Source organism: Macaca mulatta, chromosome 5 (assembly GCF_049350105.2).
Source record: "Macaca mulatta isolate MMU2019108-1 chromosome 5, T2T-MMU8v2.0, whole genome shotgun sequence".
In the NCBI taxonomy this organism is placed as follows: Eukaryota; Metazoa; Chordata; class Mammalia; order Primates; family Cercopithecidae; genus Macaca; species Macaca mulatta.
Window position 1 is genome coordinate 180,745,658 of NC_133410.1, and position 27,750 is coordinate 180,773,407.

Genomic DNA, 27,750 nt, shown 5'->3' on the forward strand with positions numbered 1-27,750 from the left:
GGTATTGATTGATTTTGAATGTTAAGCCAACGTTGTATTTCTGGAGTAAATTTCTATTGGTCGTGCTATATTATATTTTAAAATATTGGTAGATTAAATTTGCTAATATTTTGTTAAGGGTTTCTCCACCTGTATGAGAGACATAAATCTGTAGCATTCCTTTCTCACAATGCTCTTACCTGGCTTTGATATCAGATCCACGCTGGCAAGAAAATAAAAATAAGTTCCTCTGTTTTCTAAAAAATTTGTGTAATATTACTGTTTCTTACTTTAATGTCAGAAAAATTCATCAGAGTGTTCACCTAGGCCTGGAGTTTTCAACTTTTAAAAATAGATATAGGAGGCCGGGCGTGGTGGCTCACACCTGTAATCCCAGCACTTTGGGAGGCCAAGGCGGGCGGATCACGAGCAGGAGATCAAGACCATCCTGGTTAATACGATGAAACCCTGTCTCTACTAAAAATACAAAAAATTATCCGGGCGAGGTGGCGGGCACCTGTAGTCCCAGCTACTCCGGAGGCTGAGGCAGGAGAATGGCGTGAACCCGGGAGGCGGAGCTTGCAGTGAGCCGAGATCGCGCCACTGCACTCCAGCCTGGGTGACAGAGCCAGACTCCATTTCAAAAAAATAAAAAAATAGATATAGGACTATTTTGATATTAAATTTCTTCTTGTTAATCTTGGTAACTTTTTTTTTAAAAGAAGGAATCTATTCATTTAAGTGTGGCTATTTGTTTTCTATATGTCTTATTTGTTATAAAATCCTCGATTCATCCTTTTTCTGCTTTTTTTGTTACACAAACAAGATTTTTATTACTTCATTTCTCTTTATTGTTAGGCTTTATATTAAACATTCTTGTGCTACTTTAAACTTTTTTTTTAATTTATTTTTATTTTTATTTATTTATTTTTTTTTGAGACCGAGTCTCACTCTGTCACCCAGGCTAGAGTGCAGTGATGCGATTTCGGCTCACTACAACCTCTGCTGCCCAGGTTCACGCGATTCTCCTGCCTCAGCCTCCCGAGTAACTGGGATTACAGGTGCCTGCCACTGTGCCCGGCTAATTTTTGTAGCTTTAGTGCAGACGGGGTTTCACCATCTTGGCCAGGCTGGTCTTGAACTCGTGACCTCGTGATCCACCTGTCTCGGCCTCCCAACGTGCTAGGATTACAGGCGTGAGCCACCGTGTCCGACGTTACCCTAGAGATTTCAGTATGGGTTATTAAGTTATTACACTTCACTCTAATTAAGATGTACCACTTCCGGAATAAGGCAACCCCAACAATTTACTACCTTTCTGGTTATGTCTCTTACTACTCCACCTTATAAAAAACCACACTCTTGCCATACCAAACCCTAGTTGGTATTCCTAATCTCCCTATATGCACTCACCTCTCAGTACCATGTTGTGATGCTTGTTTTCTGCCTGCCTACCCATTGCCTTTAAAAAAGTAAACTGTATAAATTGTATTGTGTATATTTAAGGCTCACAGCATAATGTTATGGGACACACATAGATTGTATAATGATTACTATAGTGAAGCAGATTAACATATGTATTATCTCAATTACTTTTGTTTGTGTCACAACAGCAGATAAAATCTACTTATTTATCCAAACTCCCTAATACAATACCATTTTATTAAGTTAATCCTTATGTACACTAGAGCTCTAAACTTGTTTATCTTACATATGTGCTGTTTTATATCTTTTGACTTACATCTCCCTGTTTCCCACCCGCCCTCACTCCCCTGCCTCTTCCCAAGAATGAAACAGTAGTTACTGTCTGTTTATCGGTCCCATCTCATTGTGATAAATCCTTTGTCTGCCTCATAGTACAAAGTGCATTAATTCTTTTCTCCATTCCTTTCACAGGGGAACAAATCACTATACTAGTGATTTCTCACCCAAAGACAGAAAGACACAGTCCCAGCTCTCAATGCTCTTGTAGGTTATTAAAATACATTTTAAATCACAGTATTCTGGGTTTTTTTCTCTCAAACTTGATATTCAAGTTAATAACTGTGGTGTTCCTCATTTCATCCCCAGACCTTGTCACAGAATAGGTACTTAATATGTGCTTTTGAATAAATGAATGAATATCTTTCTTCATTTCCCCCGAGTAATAAGCCCAAATTTTTAGCACCTCATTTTCATATGGCACTCACAAAATATGTGTGGTGTACCTGTTATGTGGCAGTCACTCTTCTAGCTGCTGGGGACATTACAATGAAGATCAAAAAGTTCCTGCTTCTGCGGAGCATACATCCCAGTGGGAACATTAGTCAGTTAACAGGTGCAAACATAAATGTAGAATAGTAAGTAATAGATGGGGGGAAAAAAAGCAAGTTTGGGAACTAGGTCCTGATGTCCTGGGGATGCTGGTTTAATTGTGTTAATTATGAAAAATTTCTCCAAAAAATCATATATGAGCAGAGGTCTGACTATAAAAATTCTTGAGTGTTTCAACTGCTTATGCTCAAGATTCCTCAGAAAAAGTGTAAAAACACTGATTTAAGTTTTTCTTGTATTCTACTTAGTTGTAAGAAATAGTTAAAATACTTTGAATTGTCATCAGCAGGTTTTTTTTTTTTCTCCTTCTGACATAAACCTACTTTATCTCTCAGTATTCCATCTTATGAGATCTCTATTTAGATCAATTTTATTATGTTCCAAACAGGATTTTCAACAGCCCTGTCTGTACAAATTCATTCACCCCCATTTCTTCTTATGTAAAGTCTCCCTAGCCCCATACTTAACACAAAAACTATTTTAATTCTCTACTCTTCTTCCAATTTGAGCTGAAATCTCACTTTTCCTAATTGGAGTTTCCAGTTTATACAAAGTTCATTAGTTTGCCACAATTTTGAAACTCTTCTAGGGCTTATTGTTTAGTTCATTCAATTCCACAAATATGTTACCACCTCACAATTGCTGGTTTGTAAGTTTTCCCTATATCTTTTCAATCATAGAATATTTCTAGCTGTTTCAGGCCTGGGGTTATACTATCCATATTTTCAATTTCCCTACCCAGTGGTGCACATAGTAGATGATCAATAAACACATCAAAAATTGGTAGGCATGCCAATGTACAAGACTGCCATACTAAATAAAATGTCATTTAGCTGGGGAAAAAATGCCAGGTACACAATGAGAAAATTAACATAAATTTCATGTTAAGTATCTACTATCTGCCTTGAGTATACATAGTATCAAAGATATATTTGTAAGACAGCAGTTTTTCTGCTTAATACACATACATTTAAATGTAATATTTAATTTGTATATTTTGATTATTTAAAACATCTCACATACCTTTCATACTATTTTGAACAGCAGATGGTATACTAAGTCTCATATTTAAAGAAAGATGCTGAATTGATTTTATATTTGATAATAGTAAATTATATTATAAATTTTAGTGTTGAAATAGGTGTAGCAATAGAGAAATAACCACTGTTAAAACATCTGAATATTATCATAAATATTCGAACATACATTTTTTTTTTGTTTAGAGTCTTCTACTTTATTTTGTTTTGTTGTTTGCAAAAGCAATGTAAAACTGTATGAGACAATATAGACCATGATGCTCTACCTATTAGAACTTAAGATGAGTTGATAGAATTTTCAATAAAAACTGCTGGCTTTGTGTATAAAAATGTACCATTTTAAATCCTATTCTCACAACTGCAAAGAAGGAATGTCTAGTACGCCATAATTGGTGACTCATGAGTTTTGTTTTATACCTTTAGAGAATCATTCATTCATTTAAAAAGCTTTATCTCATGAGATTCATCACTCTGAACACCAAATTGATGTACAAATAAAATAAATTTCCCTTTAATTGACAAATGTTCTAATGAATGGGTAGCTTTAAATTTTTATTTTGTAGTCTTAGAAGTGACTAAATCTAAAGGCTCAGCTCTAAAAATAACTGTTTTGTACAGTTATTTTTTAAAAGAACTTCTTTTAATGTTTTAAAAGAAGCTTTGGGTGGATGTATACATTTTACTTAGGGCATATGAATTTAAAAATAAAAATATGTTGACCGGGAGCGGTGACTCATGCCTGTAATCTCAGCACTTTGGGAGGCCTACCTGGGAAAATCACCTGAGGCCAGAAGTTCAAGACCAGCCTGGGTAATGTGGCGAAACCCTGTCTCTACTAAAAATACAAAAATTAGCTGGGCATGATGGCAGGTGCCTGTAATCCTAGCTACTCGGGAGGCTGAGGCAGGAGAATCGCTTGAACTTGGAAGGTGTAGCTTGCAGTGAGCCGAGATCACGACGCTGCACTCCAGCCTGGGTGACAGAGCAAAACTCCGTCTCCAATAAATAAATAAATAAATAAATAAATAAATAAATAAATAAATAAGTTGAAGAAAGGAAAGGCTACTTTACAGTAAAATTTTCTTTTTTTATTATTTGCATAGTTTTGGGAAAAACATTTACATGGATACATTTTTTAGTGGTGACTTCTGAGATTTGGGTGTACCCATCACCTGAGCAGTGTACACTGTCCCCAATGTGTAGTCTTTTATCCTTTACCCTTCCCCCTGAGTGCCCAGAGTCCATAATATTATTCTTATGCTTTTGTTTCCTCATATCATAGCTCCCACTTATAAGTGAGAACATATGATGTTTGATTTTCCACTCCTGAGTTACTTCACCTAAAATGATGGTCTCCAACTCCATCCAGGTTGCTGCAAATGCCATTATTTCATTCCTTTTTTTTGGCTAAGTAGTATTCCATGGTATGTATATGCCACATTTTCTTTATACACTCATTGTTTAATGGGCATTTAGGCTGGTTCCATATTTTTGCAATTGTGAATTGTGCTGTTATAAACATGCATATGTAAGTGTCTTTTTCTTATAATGACTTCTTTCCCTCTGAGTAGATACCCAGTAGTGGGCTTGTGAATCAAATGGTAGTTCTACTTTTAGTTCTTTAAAAAATTTCCATACTGTTTTCCATAGTGGTTGTACTAGTTTACATTCCCACTAGCAGTGTAAAAGTGTTCATTTTAAATCACATCCACACCAACATCCACTATTTTATGATTTTTAAATTATGGCCATTTTTGCAGGAGTAAGATGGTATCACATTATGGTTTTAATTTGGATTTCCTTCATAATTAGTGATGCTGAGCACTTTTTCATATGTTTGTTGGCCATTTATATATCTTCTTTGGAGAATTGTCTATTCATGTCCTTAGCCCACCTTTTGATGGAATTTTTTTTTTCTTGCTGATTTGAGTTCCTTGTAGATTCTGGATGTTAGTCCTTTGTCAGATGTATAGTTTATGAAGATGCTTTCCCACTCTGTTGGTTGTCTGTTTACACTGCTGATTATATCTTTTCCTGCACAGAAACTTTTGAGTTTAATTAAGTCCCATCTATTTATCTTTGTTTTTCTTGCATTTGCTTTGGGGTTCTTGGTCATGTAGTCTTTGCCTAAGCCAATGTCTAGAAGGCTTTTTCTGATTTTATCTTCTAGAATTTTTATGATTTTAGGTCTGAGATTTAAGTTTTTGATCCATCTTGAATTGATTTTTGTATAAATTGAGTGATGAGGATCCAGTTTTGTTCTTCTGTATGTAGCTTGCCAATTATTCCAGCACGATTTATTGAATAGGGTGTCCTTTCTCTACTTTGTATTTTTGTTCACTTTGTCAAAAATCAGTGGGCTATAAGTATTTGCTTTTATTTCTGGGCTCTCTATTCTGTTCCAGTGGTGTACTTGCCTGTTTTTATACCAATATCGTGCTGTTTTGATAACTATAGCCTTGTAGTATAATTTGAAGTCTAGTAATGTGATGCCTCCAGATTTGTTCTTTTTTCTTATTCTTGCTTTGGTTATGTGGGATCTTTTTTGGTTCCATATGAATTTTAGGATTACTTTTTCTAGTTCTGTGAAGAGTTATGATAGCGTTTTGATTGGAATTGCATTAAATGTATAGATTGCTTTTGGTAGTATAGACATTTTCACAATATTGATTCTACCCATCCATAAACATGGGATGTGTTTTCATTTGTTTGTGTCATCAGTCACTTCTTTCAGTGGTGTTTTGTAGTTTTCCTTGTAGAAATATTTCACCTTCTTGGTTAGGTATATTCCCAAGGTTTTTTTTGTTTTTTTTTTTTTTTTATTGGCTCTTGTAACAGTGGTTAAGTTGTTGATTTGATTCTCAGCTTAGTCACTGTTGGTACACAGCAGTGTTACTGATTTGTATTCATTGATTTTGTATACTGAAACCTTACCGAATTCATTTATCAGTAAATGAATTTTTATTGATAAAATTAATTGGATTTAATAAAATAAAATATTTGCAACCTATGTAATTAACAAAAATATAAAATAGTATGTACAAAACAAAAATTATTTTTAAAAATGCTTGAACAATCATTTCACAGTGAAAGAAATACAAATGATAAAAATATAAGAAATTATTAATTCATAGTAATCAAGAAATGTCAAATTAAAATATGAAATATATATATTTTACTGATGAAGTTGGAAATGTACAGTGTGTCTCAGGATGTGTCAAAACCATTATACGTACTTTAGAGATATCTCAGTAATTCCATTTCTAGGAATTTATGCTTCTCTTTCAAAAATGCATAACTGTGAAAAGTAAAGATGTTCATTGTAATGGGAAATCAGTAAATGAACTTTTACTGATAAATGAATTCAGTAAACTAGTAAACTAGGAGCTTTTTGGATGAGTCTTTAGGGTTTTCATGGTCCATGATTTTATCATTGGTGACCATGACAATTTGACTTCCTCTTTACCAATTTGGATGCCCCTTATTTCTTTCTCTTGTCTGATTGCCCTGGCTAGGACTTCCAGTACTATGTTGAAAAGAAGTGGTGAAAGTGGGCATCCTTGTTTTGTTCCAGTTCTCAGGGGAATGCTTTGAACTCCGCAACTCCCCACGCCCCATTCAATATAATGTTGCCTGTGGGTTTGTCATAAATGGCTTTTATTACCTTGAGGTGTGTCCCCTCTATGCCTATTTTACTGAGAGTTTTCATCATAAAGGGACACTGGATTTTGTCAGATGCTTTTTCTGCATCTATTGAGATAATCATATGATTTTTGTTTTTAATTCTGTCTATGTGGTGTATCACATTTATTGACTTGCACCTGGCATAAAATTTTCTTTTTAAATAGGATTTATGGAATTACATAGAGCTAGTTAAAACCACAGACTATATAAGTCAAAGAGACCTTACAGCTAATTTTGTCATTAATGGAAGGAAGATTTATGTCTTTTGAACATTTCCCCACGTTATATGGCTAATTTGTAACTATGGAAGTGCTAGTGAACATTAGTCTCTCTTTTATTTATTTACGTGTAACTTAGGTAGCACAATGTTTATGCCAAGATGTAACTGTGTCGGGTTAAAAAATTTACATGAAGTAATTTAACAGAATACTTTGTACATTACAGATGCTCAATAACTAGCTGTAATAGACATGAAATTTCTCACTGATTTATTTTCCATTTAGGTTGAAAAGTAGTAAGTGACATTTTCTCCTAAGAAATCAAACAGGGAGGAAAATAAGTTTTCTTTTTTGTTTTTGGTTTTGGTTTTTTAAGGCCAAATGTCATTTAAACATATTGTTTCTTTTCCTTTGATTGGAGAGGTTTTCAGTCTGCTTTGTGAGAATATAATTTCTTATCAATCCCCAGCCATTTGATCTTGACGGTCAGCACTATTGAATTTAAGGGCAGTAGTAGTAAGAAACTAAGAAAAGAAAGATGCCTTTTTTCTGAGGAATCACTGATATGGAAACCAAATTTCCTAACAAAATCTTCAATTCTAGTAATACAAAATGAATAACATGTTTGTAAATCAAGGTTACTACAGTGAAAAATATAAAAATCTCTAAAGATTTTTAAAAAGTGTTTTTTAAACTTCCATATCCTATTAATGAATAAACACCTTGTTTTAAAGGGTACTAGAAATATTCTTTCTTAAATGATGAGTTATAAATACATATTATTAGACACTCAAACACATACACATACAAATACATATTAATTACTCAGCTTAAATCTATAATACTTAACAATTGTATTAAAGTCAAGACCAGAGTAAATGTCTGTTAAAATTTATTTATTGTTAACTATATAATTAGGTAAGAAATTGTGAGTTATGAAGAAAGAGGAGGCAAAATATTATTTGAAATAAACATTGTGTATCTGTAAAACACTAGTTTTTAAAAGTTATTTAAAAAATAGTTCAGTATGGTGTCTGAATAAGAAGTATAAAAATATATAATTTTAGTGTGTGCCATTTAGAAAAATGTAATGAAAGAAAGGATACTACACATAATGCAACGAAGATAAAAACACATCTACAAAAATTTACCAAAAATTGCATAGGACTAAAAGAATGAAAATTGTGCCGGGCGCGGTGGCTCACGCCTGTAATCCCAGCACTTTGGGAGGCCGAGGCGTTCGGATCACAAGGTCAGGAGATCGAGACCACGGTGAAACCCCGTCTCTACTAAAAATACAAAAAATTAGCCGGGCGCGGTTGTGGGCGCCTGTAGTCCCAGCTACTCGGGAGGCTGAGGCAGGAGAATGGCGTGAACCCGGGAGGCGGAGCTTGCAGTGAGCCGAGATCGCGCCACTGCACTCCAGCCTGGGCGACAGAGCGAGACTCCGTCTCAAAAAAAAAAAAAAAGAATGAAAATTGTATAAAATGCCACTGAGGTCCCAGGGCAGAACACTTGAAAAACAGCTGATACATATAAAAATATCAATTATATAAGAATGAACCAGAAAATCTAATGTAATCTAAAAAACAAAATTCAGAAAGGCCATTTTATTAAACAGTTCACACAGAAAAGTAAACATGTTATTAGTTGGAAAAAGAATACAGCAAGAAATGGCTTTGTATACATTAAAAGAGGTTACTACTATGATGTTTCCAGTGCAAGCATTGGCATAACAGTGAAATGCCATGGTAATTTTTAAATATGCACGAGCAAGTGTACAAAATTTTGTATGTAGTGTTTTAAAGCAGGGAAGAAAAAAGCAACTTACTCAATACTTTTTTTCTTTTTTTTAATGACAGAGTCTCATTCTGTCACGCATGCTGGAGTGCAGTGGCCCAGTCTTGGCTTACTGCAACCTCTGCCTTCTGGGTTCAAGCGATTTTCATTCCTCAGTCTCCCCAGTAGCTGGGATTACAAGTGTGTGCCACCACGCCTGGCTAATTCTTGTATTTTTAGTAGAGACAGCATTTCGCCAGGTTGGCCAGGCAGGTCTCAAACTCAGCCTCGGGTGATCAGCGTGCCTTGGCCTCCCAAAGTGCTGGAATTACAGACTTGAGCCACTGTGACCAACCTCAATAAACGGTATTTCTATAACTGCCTGAACTTTTGTTTTGAAAAAAATAAAAATTATATTTATCTCACTTCTCACACCAAAACATATTCCGGATGTTTCAAAAATTTTAATAGCTAAAATACAACTCTGAGTTTTTAAATGGATACTAAAAATGATATTGGACTAGGGAAGATCTTCTTTGTAAATATGTAAAATATAAAATGAGAAATTATAAAAGAAAAAAATAAAATCTGGATTAAAAAATTAATTAGATTTAATAAAATAAAATATTTGCAGCATATATAATTAACAAAAATATAAAATAGTATGTAAAAAAACAAAAGTTGTTTTTAAAAATGCTTGAACAGTCATTTCACAGTAAAAGAAATACCAATGATAAAAATATAAGGAATTATTAATTCATAGTAATCAAGAAATGTCAAATTAAAATATGAGGAATATATATTTTACTGATGAAGTTGGAAATTTACAATGTGTCTCAGGATGTGTCAAAACTCTTATAAGTACTTTAAAGATATCTCAGTAATTCCATTTCTAGGAATTTATGCTTCCCTTTCAAAAATGCATAACTGTGAAAAGCAAAGATTTTCCTTGTAATGGGAAAATTAGAAATAAAAGTATGTTTTCAGTGGAATGGTGTAAATTGGAATACAATCAAATAACATCAAGTATTGGAAGTAAATGTAAAGTATACAATTATTCTGGTAAAAGTCAAATTACAAATCAGTATATGTATTAAAATCTGCATACAATATTAATAAACATACACTAAAAATTTTGGCAGTGGTTCTGCAATGTGAGATTACACTTTCTACTTCTGTGTTGTTTGCTTTTTATATTGAGTATATTTCGCTTACCTAAAGGCAATTAAAATAAAATAATATAATAAAATCTTAGTACTAGCTCCTTCTGCAGAGCACAGCAATAGGTAATGATACACATTCCAGTCTTCATATCTGTTCTAGAAGATAAAATGGCTTTTAGAGAGATGATAATCTCATTTTGTTTTCTCCTGCTAGGGAAAGGTGAACATGGGAAACCTTACCCCCTTACTGAAGAGGACCATGATGACTCAGCTTACAGGGAAAATGGTTTTAATATTTTCGTCAGCAACAATATTGCGCTGGAGAGGTCTCTGCCAGATATTCGTCATGCTAAGTGAGTATCAGCACATCAGTGATCAGGTTGGGGTTTTTTTTGGTTTGTTTGTTTTGTCCTTTGATTGTTTTTTTAAATGTGTATCGCTGTGAGATATGTAACCAAATATTTTATCCCAATAATTTTGATAAAACTCATATTGCATCATCTTAAATATACTTGATCTAAATTGGAGTAACCATTAAAATTTCAAAATAATTCTGAAAAATATTAAATACAAATTTTTGTTGACTGTGTTAACTCATTAAAATGAAATACTTTAAGACGATATCCATACTTTAAACTTTTGATCATGTAAATTACAAAGCAAATATTTTTTGCTGGTTATTAGAGCTACAGAACTGTCTACATGTGCATGTCTTCTATGAACTTAATTCTCACCCCAGATAGATTTAGTGCCATGGTTGTTGCATTTTCATAAAGAATACCCTAAATGAATGCATCCATAATCCAAAAGTAATAAGTAATGAGGCCGGGCGCAGTGGCTCAAGCCTGTAATCCCAGCACTTTGGGAGGCCGAGACGGGTGGATCATGAGGTCAGGAGATCGAGACCATCCTGGCTAACCTGGTGAAACCCCGTCTCTACTAAAAAATACAAAAAAAAAAAAAAAAAACTAGCCGGCGAGGTGGCGGGCGCCTGTAGTCCCAGCTACTTGGGAGGCTGAGGCATGAGAATGGCATAAACCCGGGAGGCGGAGCTTGCAGTGAGCTGAGATCTGGCCACTGCACTACAGCCCGGGCAACAGAGCGAGACTCCATCTCAAAAAAAAAAAAACAGTACTGATTGTTGGTTCAATTTCCTGTCACTTTCTGAACTTGATCTAAAGTAGCTTGTCTATTGACAGGGAGTTCAGTTTGTATTGAATTGTAACTGCATATTATAGTTTAAATTATAGTACTATATATACTTACCCAAAATCCATCTTTTCTCTACCCACCCCCATCTACCTCTAACATCACTTACTGTACTTTTCATTTTACTGTGTTATCGTTTATCTGATAGCATAAACAATGCAAAGGATACCAAGAATATGGAAAGTGATAAAAATTTGGAATGTGGTATTGGCACATGTATCTGATAAATCTATCTAACTGTTCTAATACAGCTATCCTTCCACCCACAACAACCCAACAAGTTTCCTTTGGAAACCCTGGTGTGAGAAAGAGAAAAGGAAATAAAAACCAGGGCAACTAATTAAAATAAGAATTAGAAATCTAAGTTAAACTAGTAATTTAAAGCAAATAAAACTCCTTAACTTTGTGCAAAGATAATTGACCCTTTAGAAAAATATCAGTACATTATGGTTTGAAAAACTATTTTCTAGTTGCCATTTTGTATCTTTAGAAATTTATTTAAAATTATGAAGTAATTACTGTTTTTCTCCTCATGTTTTATATGAAGTTGCATTTCCCAATATAGTTAAACAGAGGACTAATGTGAAGAACAAATCATTTTTTTCCTAAATTGAGTGCTTTATATATTGACGCAGGCCTTTTAACCAGACAAATTATCCCCAGGTTACCTGAAATTATCTACAGTAATTCTCACTGACCAAGAACATTTCTAGTTATGAGAAATTTTAATACCTAATTGCACATAATCAAAGATGCATTAAATTGCATTGTTGGCATAATAAATATGCTAAGAGAATAATTTCTATCTATCCAGTTCCTCCCTGCGCCCACACTTTGGAGTTGCCCAGGCTAGAGTGCAGTGGCATGATCTCGGCTCACTGCAAGCTCTGCCTCCTGGATTCACACCATTCTCCTGCCTCAGCCTCCTCAGTAGCTGGGACTACAGTGGTCCGCCACCACGCCCAGCTAATTTTTTGTATTTTTAGTAGAGACGGGGTTTCACCATGTTAGCCAGGATGGTCTCGATCTCCTGGCCTTGTGATCTGCCCGCCTCAGCCTCTCAAAGTGCTGGGATTACAGGCATGAGCCACTGGGCCTAGCCCCCACCCCCACACTTCTAATCTCAATCTCTTAATGTGTATTCAAGTAGAAATAATGACAAGTTTAGAAACAGTGCAGAAAATCACTGAAGTCAAAAGAAGGCAGTTATTCCCATTCTTCTCAAAGACTATTTTTAGTGTGGTCACCATCTTTTAAGAAAAGATCTTTTCATGTAATAATGGGAAAAAAAAATGGAAAGATATAAAATTCTGAAATTTTTATTAGGGTCACTGAATTTACAGTATGAGGAAAGCACTATAATAAATGTTACAGAAGAAAAATATGGCCAAAATATAATCTGTGATAATATTCCAACTTAGTTACTAAGGCTGGATATTTAATAGGACAAGTGGTCATATAGTAAGAAAAAAAAGAAAAAAATATGAAAAACAAATAACAACAGCAACAACAAAAACCTTGAGAGGGTTTGAAATGGATAAAAAGAAAGTGTTAAGCCTGATACTACCAAGAATAAAGTTGACTTTGGTGAGGTCAGTATTTGACTCCTAGCAATGCTGGAAGAGGAGTCTGATGTCACCTCTGATTTTACCAGTGCTCCACCTGCAGGAAACCGAGAGCCAAAGAATGTCTTACAGGTTCCCATTGTTTAAAGTATTATGCTTTTGATTTCATCTGTGCCTCACCAAAGGCAGGTACATTTATCCACAAGAGTATGCAGCTCTGTGTAAGTGCTCTTTGAAATTATAAGATCAACTTGTGACATATTTCAGTATTATCTATTTAACTAGGCTGAAAGTGATGGACCATAGCGTTTTTATATTGACACAATCTATAGAACAGAATGCAAACTTTGTATGACTTTTAAAATAAAACATAACAGTTCTAAGAAACTTTTCCTTTTCAGTAAGCCAACTGAAACTACAGTCTCAGAGTGCTAGCAGGGAAGAGTTTATTTTTCTTTATTCTAGGATTTTGCAATGGAAGATATGGGGACTCCTATCTTGACATTTAACTGAACTCGAACTTATTCTAAAGCATACAAGCCGGACTTATGCCGTGTGATAAACTATGTTGGCCACTCCCTGTATATTTAAGTGCTCTGCACTCTTTCATATTCTCATATTTAGTTTAAAAAAATCATGGTTTTATATGTTTTGATATGTAGTGCGCATTCTAGTTCACTATGAAGAATATTTAAGACAAGTTATTTCAGAAATCCTAATGCATAGGTATTTTTTAAAGAAATTTCCTGATTCATTTCTTCTTCACTAGTATAAAAATAAACTGCTTTTTTGGCTTTATTATTTCCAAATCAGCACTAGATATCCTTAATTACAAGCCATAGATGAAAGACAGTATATTGGCATGTGTGCAATAACTTGATCAGTATTGGGGGAAACCCCATCCCCGATATTTAATGTGGGTTCTTTTCTATTTCCCTAAGCATTGACTGGTCTGAGAAATAAAGGGAAAGAGTACAAAAGAGAGAAATTTTAAAGCTGGGTGTCCAGGAGAGACATCACATGTCCGCAGGTTCCGTGATGCTCCCTGAGTCGTAAAACCAGCAAGTTTTTATTAGTGATTTTCAAAAGGGGAGGGAGTGTATGAATAGGGTGTGGGTCACAGAGATCACATGCTTCACAAGGTAATAAAGTGTCACAAAGCAAAAGGAGGCAGGGCAAAATCAAAGGACCACAGGACAGGGTGAAATTAAAATTGCTAATGAAGTTTCGGGCATGCATTGTCATTGATAACATCTTATCAGGAGACAGGGTTTGAGAGCAGACAACCTGTCTGACCAAAATTTATTAGGCAGGAATTTCCATGTCCTAATAAGCCTGGGAGCACTACAGGAGACCGGGGCTTATATCATCGCTTCGGCTTTGACCGAAAAGACGGCCGCCCCCACGGGGGCCGTTCATAGACCTACCCTCAGGGGTGCATTCTCTTTCTCAGGGATGTTCCTTGCTGAGAAAAAGAATTCAGCGATATTTCTGCTATTTGCTTTTGAAAGAAGAGAAATATGGCTCTGTTCCACCCGGCTCACTGGCAGTCAGAGTCCAAGGCCATCTCCCTTGTTCCCTGAACATTGCTGTTATCCTGTTCCTTTATTCAAGGCGCCAGATTTCATATTGTTCAAGCACACATGCTCTACCAACAATTTTGCAGTTAATGCAATCATCACACGGTCCTGAGGCAACATAGAGCCTCCTCAGTTTACGAAAATGATGGGAAGTAAAGAAGAGATTAAAGTAAAGAAGAAGAGATTAAAGTAAAGACAGGCATAGGAAATAGCAAGGGTATCGATTGTGGAAGTAATAAGCATCCATGAAATCTTCACAATTTATGTTCAGAGATTTCAGTAAAGAGAGGTGTAAGAAATCATAAAAGTATTAATTTGGGGAACTAATACGTGTTCATGAAATCTTCACAATTTATGTTCTTCTGCCATGGCTTCAGCCGGTCCCTCCATTTGGGGTCCCTGACTTCCCGCAACAGATCAGTCTTACTTTTATCCAAAAAATAAATTTCAAGCTTTTCACTTTTGTTTTTAATTTTTTTTATATTTCTTCCAAATGCTCTTAACATCTCTCTATCTTACAAATTGTTTCAGCTTCTTACACTATCTATGCTTTGGTATGTACAATTTTTTAATCTTTTTTTATATACACCTAGCCCTACACTTTTGGTTGAATTTTTATTTTTATTTTTATTTTTTTTTTGAGACAGAGTTTCACTCTTGTTGCCCAGGCTGGAATGTCACGGCACAATCTCAGCTCACTGCAACCTCTGCCTCTGGGGTTCAAGCAATTCTCCTGCCTCAGCCTCTCAAGTAGCTGGGATTACAGGCATGCACCACCACGCCTGGCTAATTTTGTACTTTTAGTAGAGACAGGGTTTCTCCATGTTGGTCAGGCTGGTCTCAAACTCCCAACCTCAATCTGCCTGCCTTGGCATCCCAAAGTGCTGGGGTTATAGGCATGAGCCACTGTGCCTGACCCTGGTTGATTTTTATACATATTTTTGAGCATATACTTGATGTATTTTAAATATTCACTCCCTTCCTCTGTTAGTGCCAAGTCATGTCTGTATCCATAGTGCCTGTGATCAGCCTGAATCTCTCTTTAGAACATCTTATTTTAAATATTGTATTAAATATTTTATTTAACACACTGTTGATAAGAATTTTACAATGAGCACTTCTGTATGACAAATGTCCAGTCAATGAATATCTCGGTGGCCTGGTTTTGTTTTGCCACACTTTAAGCTTTTCTCCACTTGTATATTGATTTTGCCATGTCTTTGTATTTAGTCGTCTACCTGAGATGTCACATATATGCTTTGCATGCTATGGAGCACCTTATTTAACTTATAGTTCAGGATGGGAGACATAAGACATCTATTTGAAATATACATATAACATAGGGAAATAGAAAACTATGTAAGAATGTAAGAATGTAGAAAAGAAACTCTAATAAATTTGTGCATGAATATGTTGTTGCTAAGATAAAATTGAAGAATTTTTAAGCAAGTGTTATTCCCTGGATATGGAAAAATTCATCAAAAGTTATCACAGGCCGGGCGCGGTGGCTCAAGCCTGTAATCCCAGCACTTTGGGAGGCCGAGGCAGGCGGATCACAAGGTCAGGAGATCGAGACCACAGTGAAACCCCGTCTCTACTAAAAATACAAAAAATTAGCCGGGCGCGGTGGCGGGCGCCTGTAGTCCCAGCTACTCAGGAGGCTGAGGCAGGAGAATGGCGGGAACCCGGGAGGCGGAGCTTGCAGTGAGCCGAGATCGCGCCACTGCACTCCAGCCTGGGCAACAGCGTGAGACTCCGTCTCAAAAAAAAAAAAAGAAGTTATCACAGATACCCTGTAAGCATGATATAATTAATGTAATTAATGTGGGTAAGAAAAATTCGTATCTATGAAAAAAGCAATAATTGAGATAAAGAGATAGAAGAACCATTCTAATAGGAGAGTTGAGGTAGGTTTCACGGCAATTTTGGGTAAATGCATCTTTGATATGAGTTTCATTTTTCTTTTGGCTGTTATAAAAGTTTATGTGTTTATATAGATAAATATTTATGCACATACATGTTACCCGAGATAGACTTCTAAGGTGGCTGATTAGCTGAGATATTTTTAAATTAATGTAGATTCACTTTGTATTGTGACTTTTTATCATTTTTTTATATCACTAATATTGCCCAGGTAGAAATAGTTTTAGCTTCATGACTTTGACAATAAATGGAGTATGAGGTATCACAGAGTGTTCTCTCAACACTCAATACTCCACTGATTGTCAAAGCCATGAAGCTAAAACTATTTCTGTCGAAGAGAATCTTTACAACCTCTTGGATTATATGATTGTTTTCAGTAGGGCTGTGGTTATATCAGACTAATGTAGCCCTGTTTCCTGTAGTTTCAGAACCATTTGAGAGATGGCCCTAGAAATGATTTGCTATGAAAACATTCTCTTTATTATTGTTGAAATTCAATTGGTGAGCATGGTTTAGATATAGGCCAAGTATTATACTCAATAGTGAAGTGCAGAATGAGGCACATTCAGTCTTCAAGTCACAGACATAGCTGGATAACATAAGCGAAATTGTCACGCTTAAGTCATGGATGGCAGAATAAGATGACTGATCTCTGCAGGCAAGCAGGTTCCAAAGCAGAGAAAAATGAAGACAGAGCTGGCCAACTGCAGTAAGCTTTGTAACCCAAACCCACAAATCTCTTTCTCCTGGAAAGAAACTCTGTAAAGGTGGAGAAAGGCCAGGTGTGTTTGTCTAATGACTGTCCTGCCACATGGGCACATCTGTAGAGAAAAGGAGTCTCCTCCTGTGATAAATAGTATACACTTACCCCATACTTACATGAAGTACTTACAAAGTAAGCACTATAGGCTATTTCTCAACATATACAGACTTTTGAGCAAACTCTTGATTTTTCAGTGCCTTATGTTCTAAATACTCCTGCCTTCCATGAAGTATATTGAATAATGATTCTAATATATTGTCTTGCATGACTTGCATTGTGATGCTGAACAAGTCAAATGGCAATTTTGAATGTTTATGTGCTCATTTCCATAAGCAGGGATGCAAGTTTCTTCAGGTTCCTCACTATGTACTAAGATTATTAAAATTGGGATGAGGTTTACCAAATCAGCGATAGCATGATCTATTCAGTTGTTTCTTTGTCTTCTGATAATGATCTTTCTGATTCCTTTTTTTATTTTCCAGTCATATCATGGAGATGTAAAATATAAGGAGACCTAGTGTATTCTAATTTCAAAATTTAAATTGTAAATACTTAGATTTTATGAGTCAATTCTGAGTTTGTTAGGAAGAATAAATATGTATTCAATTTCTTTCAAATAAGATTTAGTAAATATACTATGAATAGTTTTTATTTTATTTTTATGCATAATGGAAAAACGTAATCCATTTTGACTCTTGTCTATGTAATTCTAGAACTTATTGGCAAACATATTTGAGTTTAACCATCCAAAAATGTACAAGAATAATTTTTTATATTTCTCAATTTCAAAAGCCACATAAAAAATGAATAGCACTGGTTGATTGCCTTTTCCATTTTTATTATGACATACTTGTGAACTTGATTAAGTACCTTCATTCAACAAGTTTACAAGTGAATTGAGAAGCAAAATAAGCTAAAATGACTGTTCATGCACTCCAATTAGGTGTGAATGTTGCCACTGAGACAGAGATGGGAATTGTATCCTTTAAATCAAACTCTATTCCAGCCTAGGGTACATCTAAATATTACTTTAAAAATAAAGCAATTAAATGATAAGCAGCAGATTGAAAGAAGGAATGGCTACAATCAGGTAGAAACCATCTTTCAAAACTGTTGTTTAAGTGAGTACCCTTCAATATTTTTTGAAAACCAATTGTATGCACAGTAATACAGACATTAGTACATAAGTTCTAAGGGTCATTACAGAAAGCCATAATTAAATAACAACAAAAATTTAGATGTACCTCTCATTCTTGACTAAAGCCTGAAAGAGATAAAAAATGTTTATCACTGTAACTAAGAGGTGTGTCCCTAGTGAAACAAAAATCTTCCTTTGAGAGATAACAGTTTAAGACTTGTCAGACATTAAGCTTTTGGAGTGACTGACAGACCATGAGGCTGGATCTTTGAAAGGCTGAATGAGGCTGGGCGCCATGGCTCATGCCTATAATCCCAGCACTTTGGCAGGCCAAGGCGGGTGGATCACGAGGTCAGGGATTCGAGACCAGCCTGGCCAACATGGTGAAACCCCATCTCTACTAAAAATAGAAAAAATTAGCTGGGCGTGGTGGCGGGTGCCTGTAATTCCAGCTACTCTGGAGGCTGAGGCAGGAGAATCACTTGAACCCAGCAGGCGGAAGTTGCTGTGAGCCGAGATTGCACCATTGCACTCTGGCCTGGGCAACAAGAGTGAAACTCCATCCCCCCCAAAACAACAACAACAACAACAAAAAAAAAAAAAAAAAAAAAAAGAAAAGTTGAATGAGGACAAGGATAAGGGAACTGCAGTCTAAAAGGATAACAATGGGAAAATAGTGCACATACAAAAAAAATATGAAAATAAACTGTGGCTGCTTCAAAATCGTGTGTTGAATATCAAAGAATATCCTTTATAACCTTATGATAAGTATCAAATAAATAAAACTAAAAGTGTAGGTTTGAGAAATAGATTCATAATTTTAACTCTTTAAAGAAAAAAATCTGAAAATTTGATGTAGTCATATACATTGCTCTGTAAAGTTTATCTAGCAACTGTATTTCTAAATTTTACCCTTCCTCTTTTTACTCCTACCCACAGAAGTTTACTGAAATGAGAGACAGTGATTTAAGATTTTAGGTTATATATAATAAAGAATGAGTCTGTAAGAAAATTCTGCTGTTTTAAAGAGAATGCTGGAGCTTCCTTTCCAAATCAGCAAGCCATGTAATCTTAAACTATTGTCAAAGTAATCACTAGCGCTTAGATTGTGATGCCAAACAATGGCATTAATAAATGTGATTTCGGCAAAAGGATAATCTGTAAATCTCATGCTCATTCAAATTAAAAAATTAAGGTAGATATATCACGTATTCTCTCGAACTTAATTGTTAAACAGAATTGGTTGAACCATCAATGTGCATGTTACCGTAGTACAGAGGAAATCATTTAAATTTTTAATAAATTTATATCATTTATAAAGATTCTTGATTTGCATATTTTAAATGTGCACTTAAAAACTATTAATTTCATTCTCAAATATTCACAGATAATTGTACTTGATTTTATAAAAGAAAAATTTATCTATAAATTTTATCTTAAATCGTTATCTTAAAACATACTTTATCAAGATTAGAAATCCTGATAAGTATTTTTCAATAACAAATGTGCTCTTACCCAAAGCACATTTTTAGTTATCTGACAATTATTTATTAAGCATATGAGTGACAGGCACTTAGATGAGTTTATAAAGAAGTCATCCAAAGGTTGACTCTGGCATGTCAGCATAAGGTACTCCCCTGACTTGCTCCCTGATGAAGTTGGTGAAAATTATTTCTTTAAAAACATGTAAGTCTCTGGAAATGGTCCTAAAGGCAAATAGAAAGGGAATAAACATCCATTCAAGACAATTTATGAAAATTTGGTAAGAAAGTAAGTTGTGGCATCTGAAAGAAGAAGACCACTCTATCCTTCTCTCCCAACTCAGCAAGTCGGAGACACTACTTCAGACAGATGCAACCAAGAACACAGGGCTTTCTACTGGCCTCACTCCGAACCCAAGAGCCATTTACCTAGGAGGAGCAGGACTTCAGTATCTCTCATCCTGCTCCTTGTTTCCTGTTACTAAGAGAAAGCCTTGGGTAATCATAGTACAGAGGTGGGCATCTCTTCTTCCTCTTAGCCACCACACATGAAACAGAGGCTCTACATCTGGTATAGCATGCTGAGAATACTTCAGACCCCTATTATATTTTGCACAGCTTGTGATGTGGTGGTTTCACGTGAGTGATGCAAGCAGAGATGTTCTCAGGCTACTGGTCCCCTCTCCCTGAGTGCTCACTTTCTAGAGCAGGGTGTCCTTCCAGGCATCTTGGCCTTGTCTCCACCCTTATCTCCAGAGCTTTGCTTCAGAGATTTTGCCTGAGAGAGAAGCAAGGCACAGAACATATAGCACCAAATATCTTCCCAAAGAAACTGACTTCTTTGCAACATTGCATAGAGAAGTTCAAATCTAAGGTCACTCTGAAAAACAGCAGAGACTGTGATGAAAAGTAATTGGACGGTGGTGGTTTGTATATTTATGAAGACACAGCCTAGACTGTAGGCCAGCCATTCTGCAATGGAGAAATAAAGAATGAGAAACTTGGGAGGATGCCTTCTAGTGTCAGAACAAATATCACAGAGAGACTTCAAAAACTAACCCTTCAAATGAGCCACAAATGGAATAGATTAGTGTGTAGAACAATTTATATCCTAGGGGATTGTTAAAAACAAGAAAGCAATCAACCAGCAATTAGTGGTATTTAACAGCGGGATGTGGTCAGGAAAGAGAGAAAGAAATCCCTGCGAATACCGCTGTCATCTCAGGCTGAATGTGGGCGTTCCCAAAGCCACAGCTCCCGGAGGAGCCACACAGGAGACTTAACCATGTGATGAAAAGAAACAGACTTCACCAAAATACAGTGGTTTTCTTTTATCTGTGATTTCACTTTTTGAGGCTTTATTTACCTGTGGTCAATCATAGTCAAAAAATAAGTGAGTACAGTACAATAAAATATTTGGAGAGAGAGTGAGACCATATTAACACAATTTTTATTACAGTATATTATTTTAATTGTTTGATTTTATTATTAGTTATTGTCATTAATCCTTTCCTCTGCCAAATTTATAAATTAAATGTCATCATAGGTGTGTATATACTGGAAAATAATAATAAATATAGAGTTAGGTACTATCTGCAGTTTTAGGCTTCTACTAAGGGTCGTAGAACATATCCCCCATGGATGTAGGGGTTGGGTGGTGGGGGCTACTGTAGTCAGGCCAGTTACTAAAAAAAAAAAAAAAAAAAAACAAGCAAATAACAATAAGAAGTCCAAGTGGGAGGTAGAATAATCAGTACTTAGAGTTGCTAAAATATATCATCTGAAATATTCTGTTACCAACAACAACTTATAAGCCATGCAAAGAATCAGAAAAGTGTGACCCCCCAAAATAATAAAAATGCAGGTAATACAAACTCTTTGTGAGAGAAATCAGAGATTAAATATAACAGAAAAAGACTCCAAACTAGCCATCATCAATACCTCCACTGAACTAAAGGAAACATAATAAAAGAAACAAAGAAAGGTATTATGATAATGTTTCATTAAATAGACAACATAAATAAAGGGAGAAATTAGAAAACAACAAAAAAGACCAAACAAAACTTCTAGAGTTGAAGGCTGCAATAGCTAAAATAAAAAGTTATTCTGAGTGGCTTAAGAGAAGATTGCAACTGATAGAAGGAAGAAATATCAATGTTACAGTAGGTAGTCAGGCAGACATGAGCAGGGCAGGAGAGGGTTCCCCACCACCAGAAATGTCAGGCAACCATCAGGTGATGGTCAGGCAGTTATTAAACTGGCTTTCTAAGATAAGAATTCGTCACAGCTGGCACCAGGGAAAGGCAGTCTTCTAATAGAGAGAAACATCTGAAACTGGTGATCAGCAGCTTCCTGATAAGATCTCAGGAGCCGGGCAAGTGAACTCAAACCATGCACACAAAGAGGCAAAATGGTGGAGTTTAACTGGTATATGACCCTCTAGGAACATTCATATTGGTAAGAGAAGAACGCCTCAAGTGAGCATTCATACAACTCCAGTAAGCACACTGCATGCGGACTGCCCACCCAAGGGAAGAATCAGAGAAGTCATGCAAGACCCTAGAAACATGCCAACATATGAAACCCAAAGTCAAAAGGTCAAACCATGTACTTGATCACTCAATTCAGGCACTTGGCCCTCTTCCATGTGTAGGTCACTTCTATTCATGCCTGCTCTAAAGCTTTTTAATGAACTTTCGCTTCTGCTCTAAAACTTGCCTTGGTCTTTCACTCTACCTTACACCCCCTTGGTTGAATTCTTTCTTCTGAGGAGGTAAGAATTAAGGTTGCCACAGACCCGTACAGATTCACCACCTATAACACCAACATTGAAGACAAATAGAGATTATGGAATATGAATGTATGAATTCCTTCTCACATTACTATGAGGAACTACCTGAGACTGGGTAATTTATAAGGAAAAAAGTTCAAATTAACTCATGGTTCTGCAGGCTGTACAGGAAGCATGGCTGGAGAAGCCTCAGGAAACTCACAATCACGGCGGAAGGGGAAGTAGGTACTTTCTTCACGTGGTAGAGCAGGAGAGAGAGTGTGAAGGTGGAGGGGCTACACACATTTAAACAACCAGATCTCGTGAGAATTCTGTGAGATAGCACTAGAGGGATGGTGCAAAACCATTAAAAACCACCCCCATAATCCAGTCACCTCCCACCAGGCCCCACCTTCAACATTAGAAATTATAATTCTACATGAGATTTGGGTGGGGACACAGTGCCAAACCATATCAATGGAGAATAAGAAGAAAAAAGAATGAAGAAAAATAAACACAGACTCAGATAAATGCAGGACAACATCAAGCAAACCAACATGAATATAAGGGGCATTTCTGAAGGACGGGAGATGAGTTAGTAGTAGAAAAAATATTCTGAAAAATAATGGCAGAAATCTTTTCAAATTTATTTAAAAAGCAACAACCTATATATCCACTATATTTCTGCCATGCTTCATGAATACGTGGCTGCAGGAACACAACAAATTATTTCATCCTTCAGTAAAGACATAAAATATCATAATACATAACATTTTAATTAGATTACTAAATAAAATGTCAATTTACAAAATAGGTTTCTATAGAGTAAGTGAGCAAACAAAAGGATAACTGCATGGATAAATAAATAGTAATGACCCCCTCATTCAAACATGCTCACATATACTTGGTAGTCCAGACTAATTTTTCAGACCTGTCAAAAGCAAAATAATTTACTAGATATCACTGCCTTATCAAAGGTAACTGACATGGGCAAGATTAGAATAGAAAAACAGTGTGACTAAAACCAGCCATTGAAAATTGAATACGCTGACATGAACACAATTACTATGTAAATTGGTGCTTGGAAATGATTTATACGGATATGCTTTATTGCATGTTTGTCACTACCCAGGTGCCAAGTTGACATTTTATTCTTCTATTGAGAATGGAAAGAGACAACCTTAACTGAACCAAAATAGTTTTGCAAGAAATCATGCAATGACAAAAGATTGAAAGAAAATAAAGAAATTTCCTTTCTGAACATTTCAGACCCTTTATATAGATTTTTAAATAATTGGTTTGCTAACTATAGTATTATTAGCTATTCTGATAATTTTGCTTAGGAAATCTGTATTTCACAGAACTGAACTACCTGAACTGCTATCTATCATTAAAGCCACGTTACAAGGCTTGTAGTAGACTAGTAGGCAATAAATTAACCAACTAATAAACTAGTATAGAGTCTAAGTTGCTGGCACTGTTACTTATAAAGGTGTCTAAAACATCAGTTTTGCTCTAGCCATGAGGTCAAACAAATTGTAGTATTTTGAATCCGTTTCCCTTCCACACAGACCCTAATAAAACTGACTGGAAATGAGTTGACACTCCATCACTATTTCGGGGAATTCCTTTGATTATTCCAAAATGGCACAAAATCATAACCATTTAGACTATGAGCCCTAAAGGCATCTCAGAATATAACTTTCGGCCTGTTTATTATGATTGTGTTTATGCGATAATATGTTAACTCATTTACCATTATATGAGAAATGTTCCAAATGTCATATTTTACATATGTGTATATATATTCATTTTAATCTGAAATATGTTAATATAATTAAGAGATCCTTAAAAATATACTATCATTTCATTTTTCAGATTATATTATCAGATAAATTATGTTGAATAATATGATAGAGTCAGATGCCAATGTTACTTGAACAAACTTATTAATGAATATTAAGAATATATTTGAAACTAATCATGTAGATGGAAAGTATTTTCTGATATTAGTTTAAAAGGAATAAAAGAAATAAAATCACTTAATTTTGAGGGCTCTAAGAATGATGACTTTAAATACTAAAGTTAAATTTTCCTTTATGAAAGGGCAGTTTTCTATAAACACGTATTTTGGAAAATTTAATAATTCTCTGAGTAATTGACTAAAAAAAGACCAAAAAATTAAGTTGGAATATAGGAGATTTAAACAAAATCACCAAAAAAGGCTTAATTTATGTTTATTTACATTTATTAACCACTGTATTAAATAATTGCATAATAAACATTTTTTAATGTACATGGAATATTTACGAAAATAGAACATACACCAGTATATAAATAACTCTCAATAAATTTCAGTGGATTGAAGTAACAGAGTATTTTCTTTGATCAAACTTCTATTAAATTATTAATCAATAAAAATAATATATTTATAAATATGCAAATATTTAGAAATTAATAGCATTTATAAAGGACTCATGAATCAAATATAAAACTAGATAACTTAGAAATTATTTCAAATCAAATGATAGTGAACATACATCCCAAAATTTGTTAATGTGCTTTACATATAAAGTGTTCCTTATTGGTAAATGTGTTTAAATGTTTAAATTTGTAAAGAAAATTTCATTTAGTTAAAGTAAGTATAAAGAAGGAAATAAATCAATGACTTGGTCAAAAAGAATAAAAATAATCATTAAAAATGTAAAATGCTTTGAACAGATTAAATTTCTAAATCCCAAGAGGTTTTTCTAAGAAAAAAAAAAGAGAACAATACTTATTATTATCAATTATGAAACAACAGACACCACTAAACTTTCAACAAGTATTTAACTTACAATGAAGGAATATTATAACCATCATGCCAATACATTTGACACTTAGATAAAATATAAATTTTTATTTAAATACCAACTGATGCTATCACAAAATGAAGCAGAAAAATCAAATATCTGTAGAACTATAAAACATTAAATTTGTAGTTAAGAGACTACCAGTCAGGTTCTGATTTCTGGGTAAAGTGGAAGAAACACGTGCCTCTCTCACTCTCGTTGAACTCAAATGTAAAATCTAGGCAGAGGTGTGGCCTAGCTAATTGAAAATACTGGAAAAAATAAATAGCAACAGGTGGAGAAGGAAAAGACATGAGAATTCAAAGTAGCAGTGAAATGATGCTGTGAGCCTCAGTTCCTTAAAATAATGTTTGGCAGTTAAAGCAAAACAACATTTCCTGTAATTTTCAATGTACAGAAATATATGAGACAACTGTCACTTAGGGGAGTATAAAGGAATCTACATGGTAATATAATTTCAATGATCAAAGTGAAATGGTAAACTATTCATTTTAAATACACTGGAAAAATGAAGTATATATTCTTTATTTCCTAGAACAATCACTAAAATATTATTCAAAGATATAATTAAAATCACATTGGATTCATATAAATGGAATACTAAAAAATTTCAATCTTTCTGACAGATATTAGGTGAAATCTCAGTGTGGTTTTCATTTGGAGTATACTAATTAGAGATGTTGAGCATTTATTAATATGCCAGTTGGCCACTTGTATGTCTTGTATGTTTAAGTAATTATCTCATATTTAAAAATCAGTGTATTTTATTTTTTTAATATTTACTATTTTTTAATTTGTAAAAATTTATAGGATATATGAGAAATCTTGCTACAAATATATATAAGACATAATTATCTAGTCAGAGTGTCCATAGTGTCCGTCACTTGAGTGCAATACATTTTTAAGTATAGGCACCCTACTCTGCTATCAAGCATTGAATTTATTTCTTCTATCTTACTTTATGTTTTTATCTTTTAACCCAGTTCTTTTCATCATCCCTCCTACCTTGGCCCCTTCCTAGTCTTTGTTATCTACTTTACACTCTCTATTTCCATGTAAGCAAAATTTTTTTTTGTTGTTGTTTGTTTGTTTTTTTACCTCCCACATATAAGCTAGAACAAGTGACATTTGTCTTTTGTGTCTACCTTACTTTAATTAAGATATTGATCTTCGGTTTTGTCTGTGTTTGTGCAAATGACATGATTTTATTTTTTTCTGGCTGAAAAATATTTCATTGTGTATATATACTATATTTTCTTTATCCAGTCATTGTTCATGAACACTTTGCTTGATTTCATGTTCATGAATCTTTGCTATTGTAAAGAGTGCTACAATAAACATGTGAGTCCAAGTATCTTTTTCATATGTTGATTTCTTTTCCATTGGGAAGATACCCAGCAGTTGTATTAGATCAAATGGTAATTCTGTTTTTAATTTTTTGAGAAATCTTCATACTCTTTTCCATGCTGACTATACTAGTTTACACTCCCACCAACAGTGTACAAAAGTTGCCTTTTCTCTGCGTGCTTGCCAACATCTGTTATTTATTGTCTTTTTAATAATCACCATTCTAACTGGGATAAGTTGTTATCTCATTGTGGTTTTGAGTTGTATTTCTCTGATAATTAATGATTGAGCCTCTCTTTACATACCACTTGGTCATTTGTATGTCTTCGTCTTATAAATGTACATTGATGGCCAGGCACGGTGGCTCACGCCTGTAATCCCAGCACTTTGGGAAGCCAAGACGGGCAGATCACCTGAGGTCGGGAGTTCTAAACCAGCCTGACCCACATGGAGAAACCTTGTCTCTACTAAAAATACAAAATTAGCTGGGCATGGTGTTGCATGCCTGTAATCCCAGCTTCTCGGGAGGCTGAGGCAGGGGAATCACTTGAACATGGGAGATGGAGGTTGCAGTGAGCTGAGATCGTGCAATTGCACTCCAGCCTGAGTGACAAGAGTGAAACTCTGTCTCAAAAATAAATAAATAAATAAATAAAAATAAAAACAAATTTAAAAAAAAACCCGAAATGTACATCAATGTCCTTTGCCCACATTTTAATATTATTATTTGTTTTTCTTTCTGTTGAGTTCCTTTTATATTCTTGCTATTAGTCTCCTTTTGGATGAATAGTCTGCAAAAAATTTCTCCCATTAAGCAGCTTGTCTCTTTTTCTGTTAATTGTTTTCATTTTCATTGCTGTGTGGAAAATTTGTGATTCAATATAGTCCCTCTTATCTATTCTTGGTTTTGTTGTCTATGCTTTTGAGGTCTTAGTCATAAATTGTTTGC

At 34.8% G+C, this 27,750-nt stretch overlaps 1 protein-coding gene across 2 annotated transcripts in view; it reads left to right on the top strand.

The window, feature by feature from the left end:
- The window catches only part of GALNTL6 (polypeptide N-acetylgalactosaminyltransferase like 6), a 1,218,179-nt gene that overhangs the window by 482,617 nt on the left and 707,812 nt on the right, over positions 1-27,750 (top strand). For both annotated transcript variants that reach the window (XM_001084788.5, XM_001084905.4), the window contains one exon: positions 10,388-10,526. In XM_001084788.5, coding sequence (XP_001084788.2) covers positions 10,388-10,526 — 139 coding nt within the window. The remainder of the gene's footprint in view (positions 1-10,387; positions 10,527-27,750) is intronic.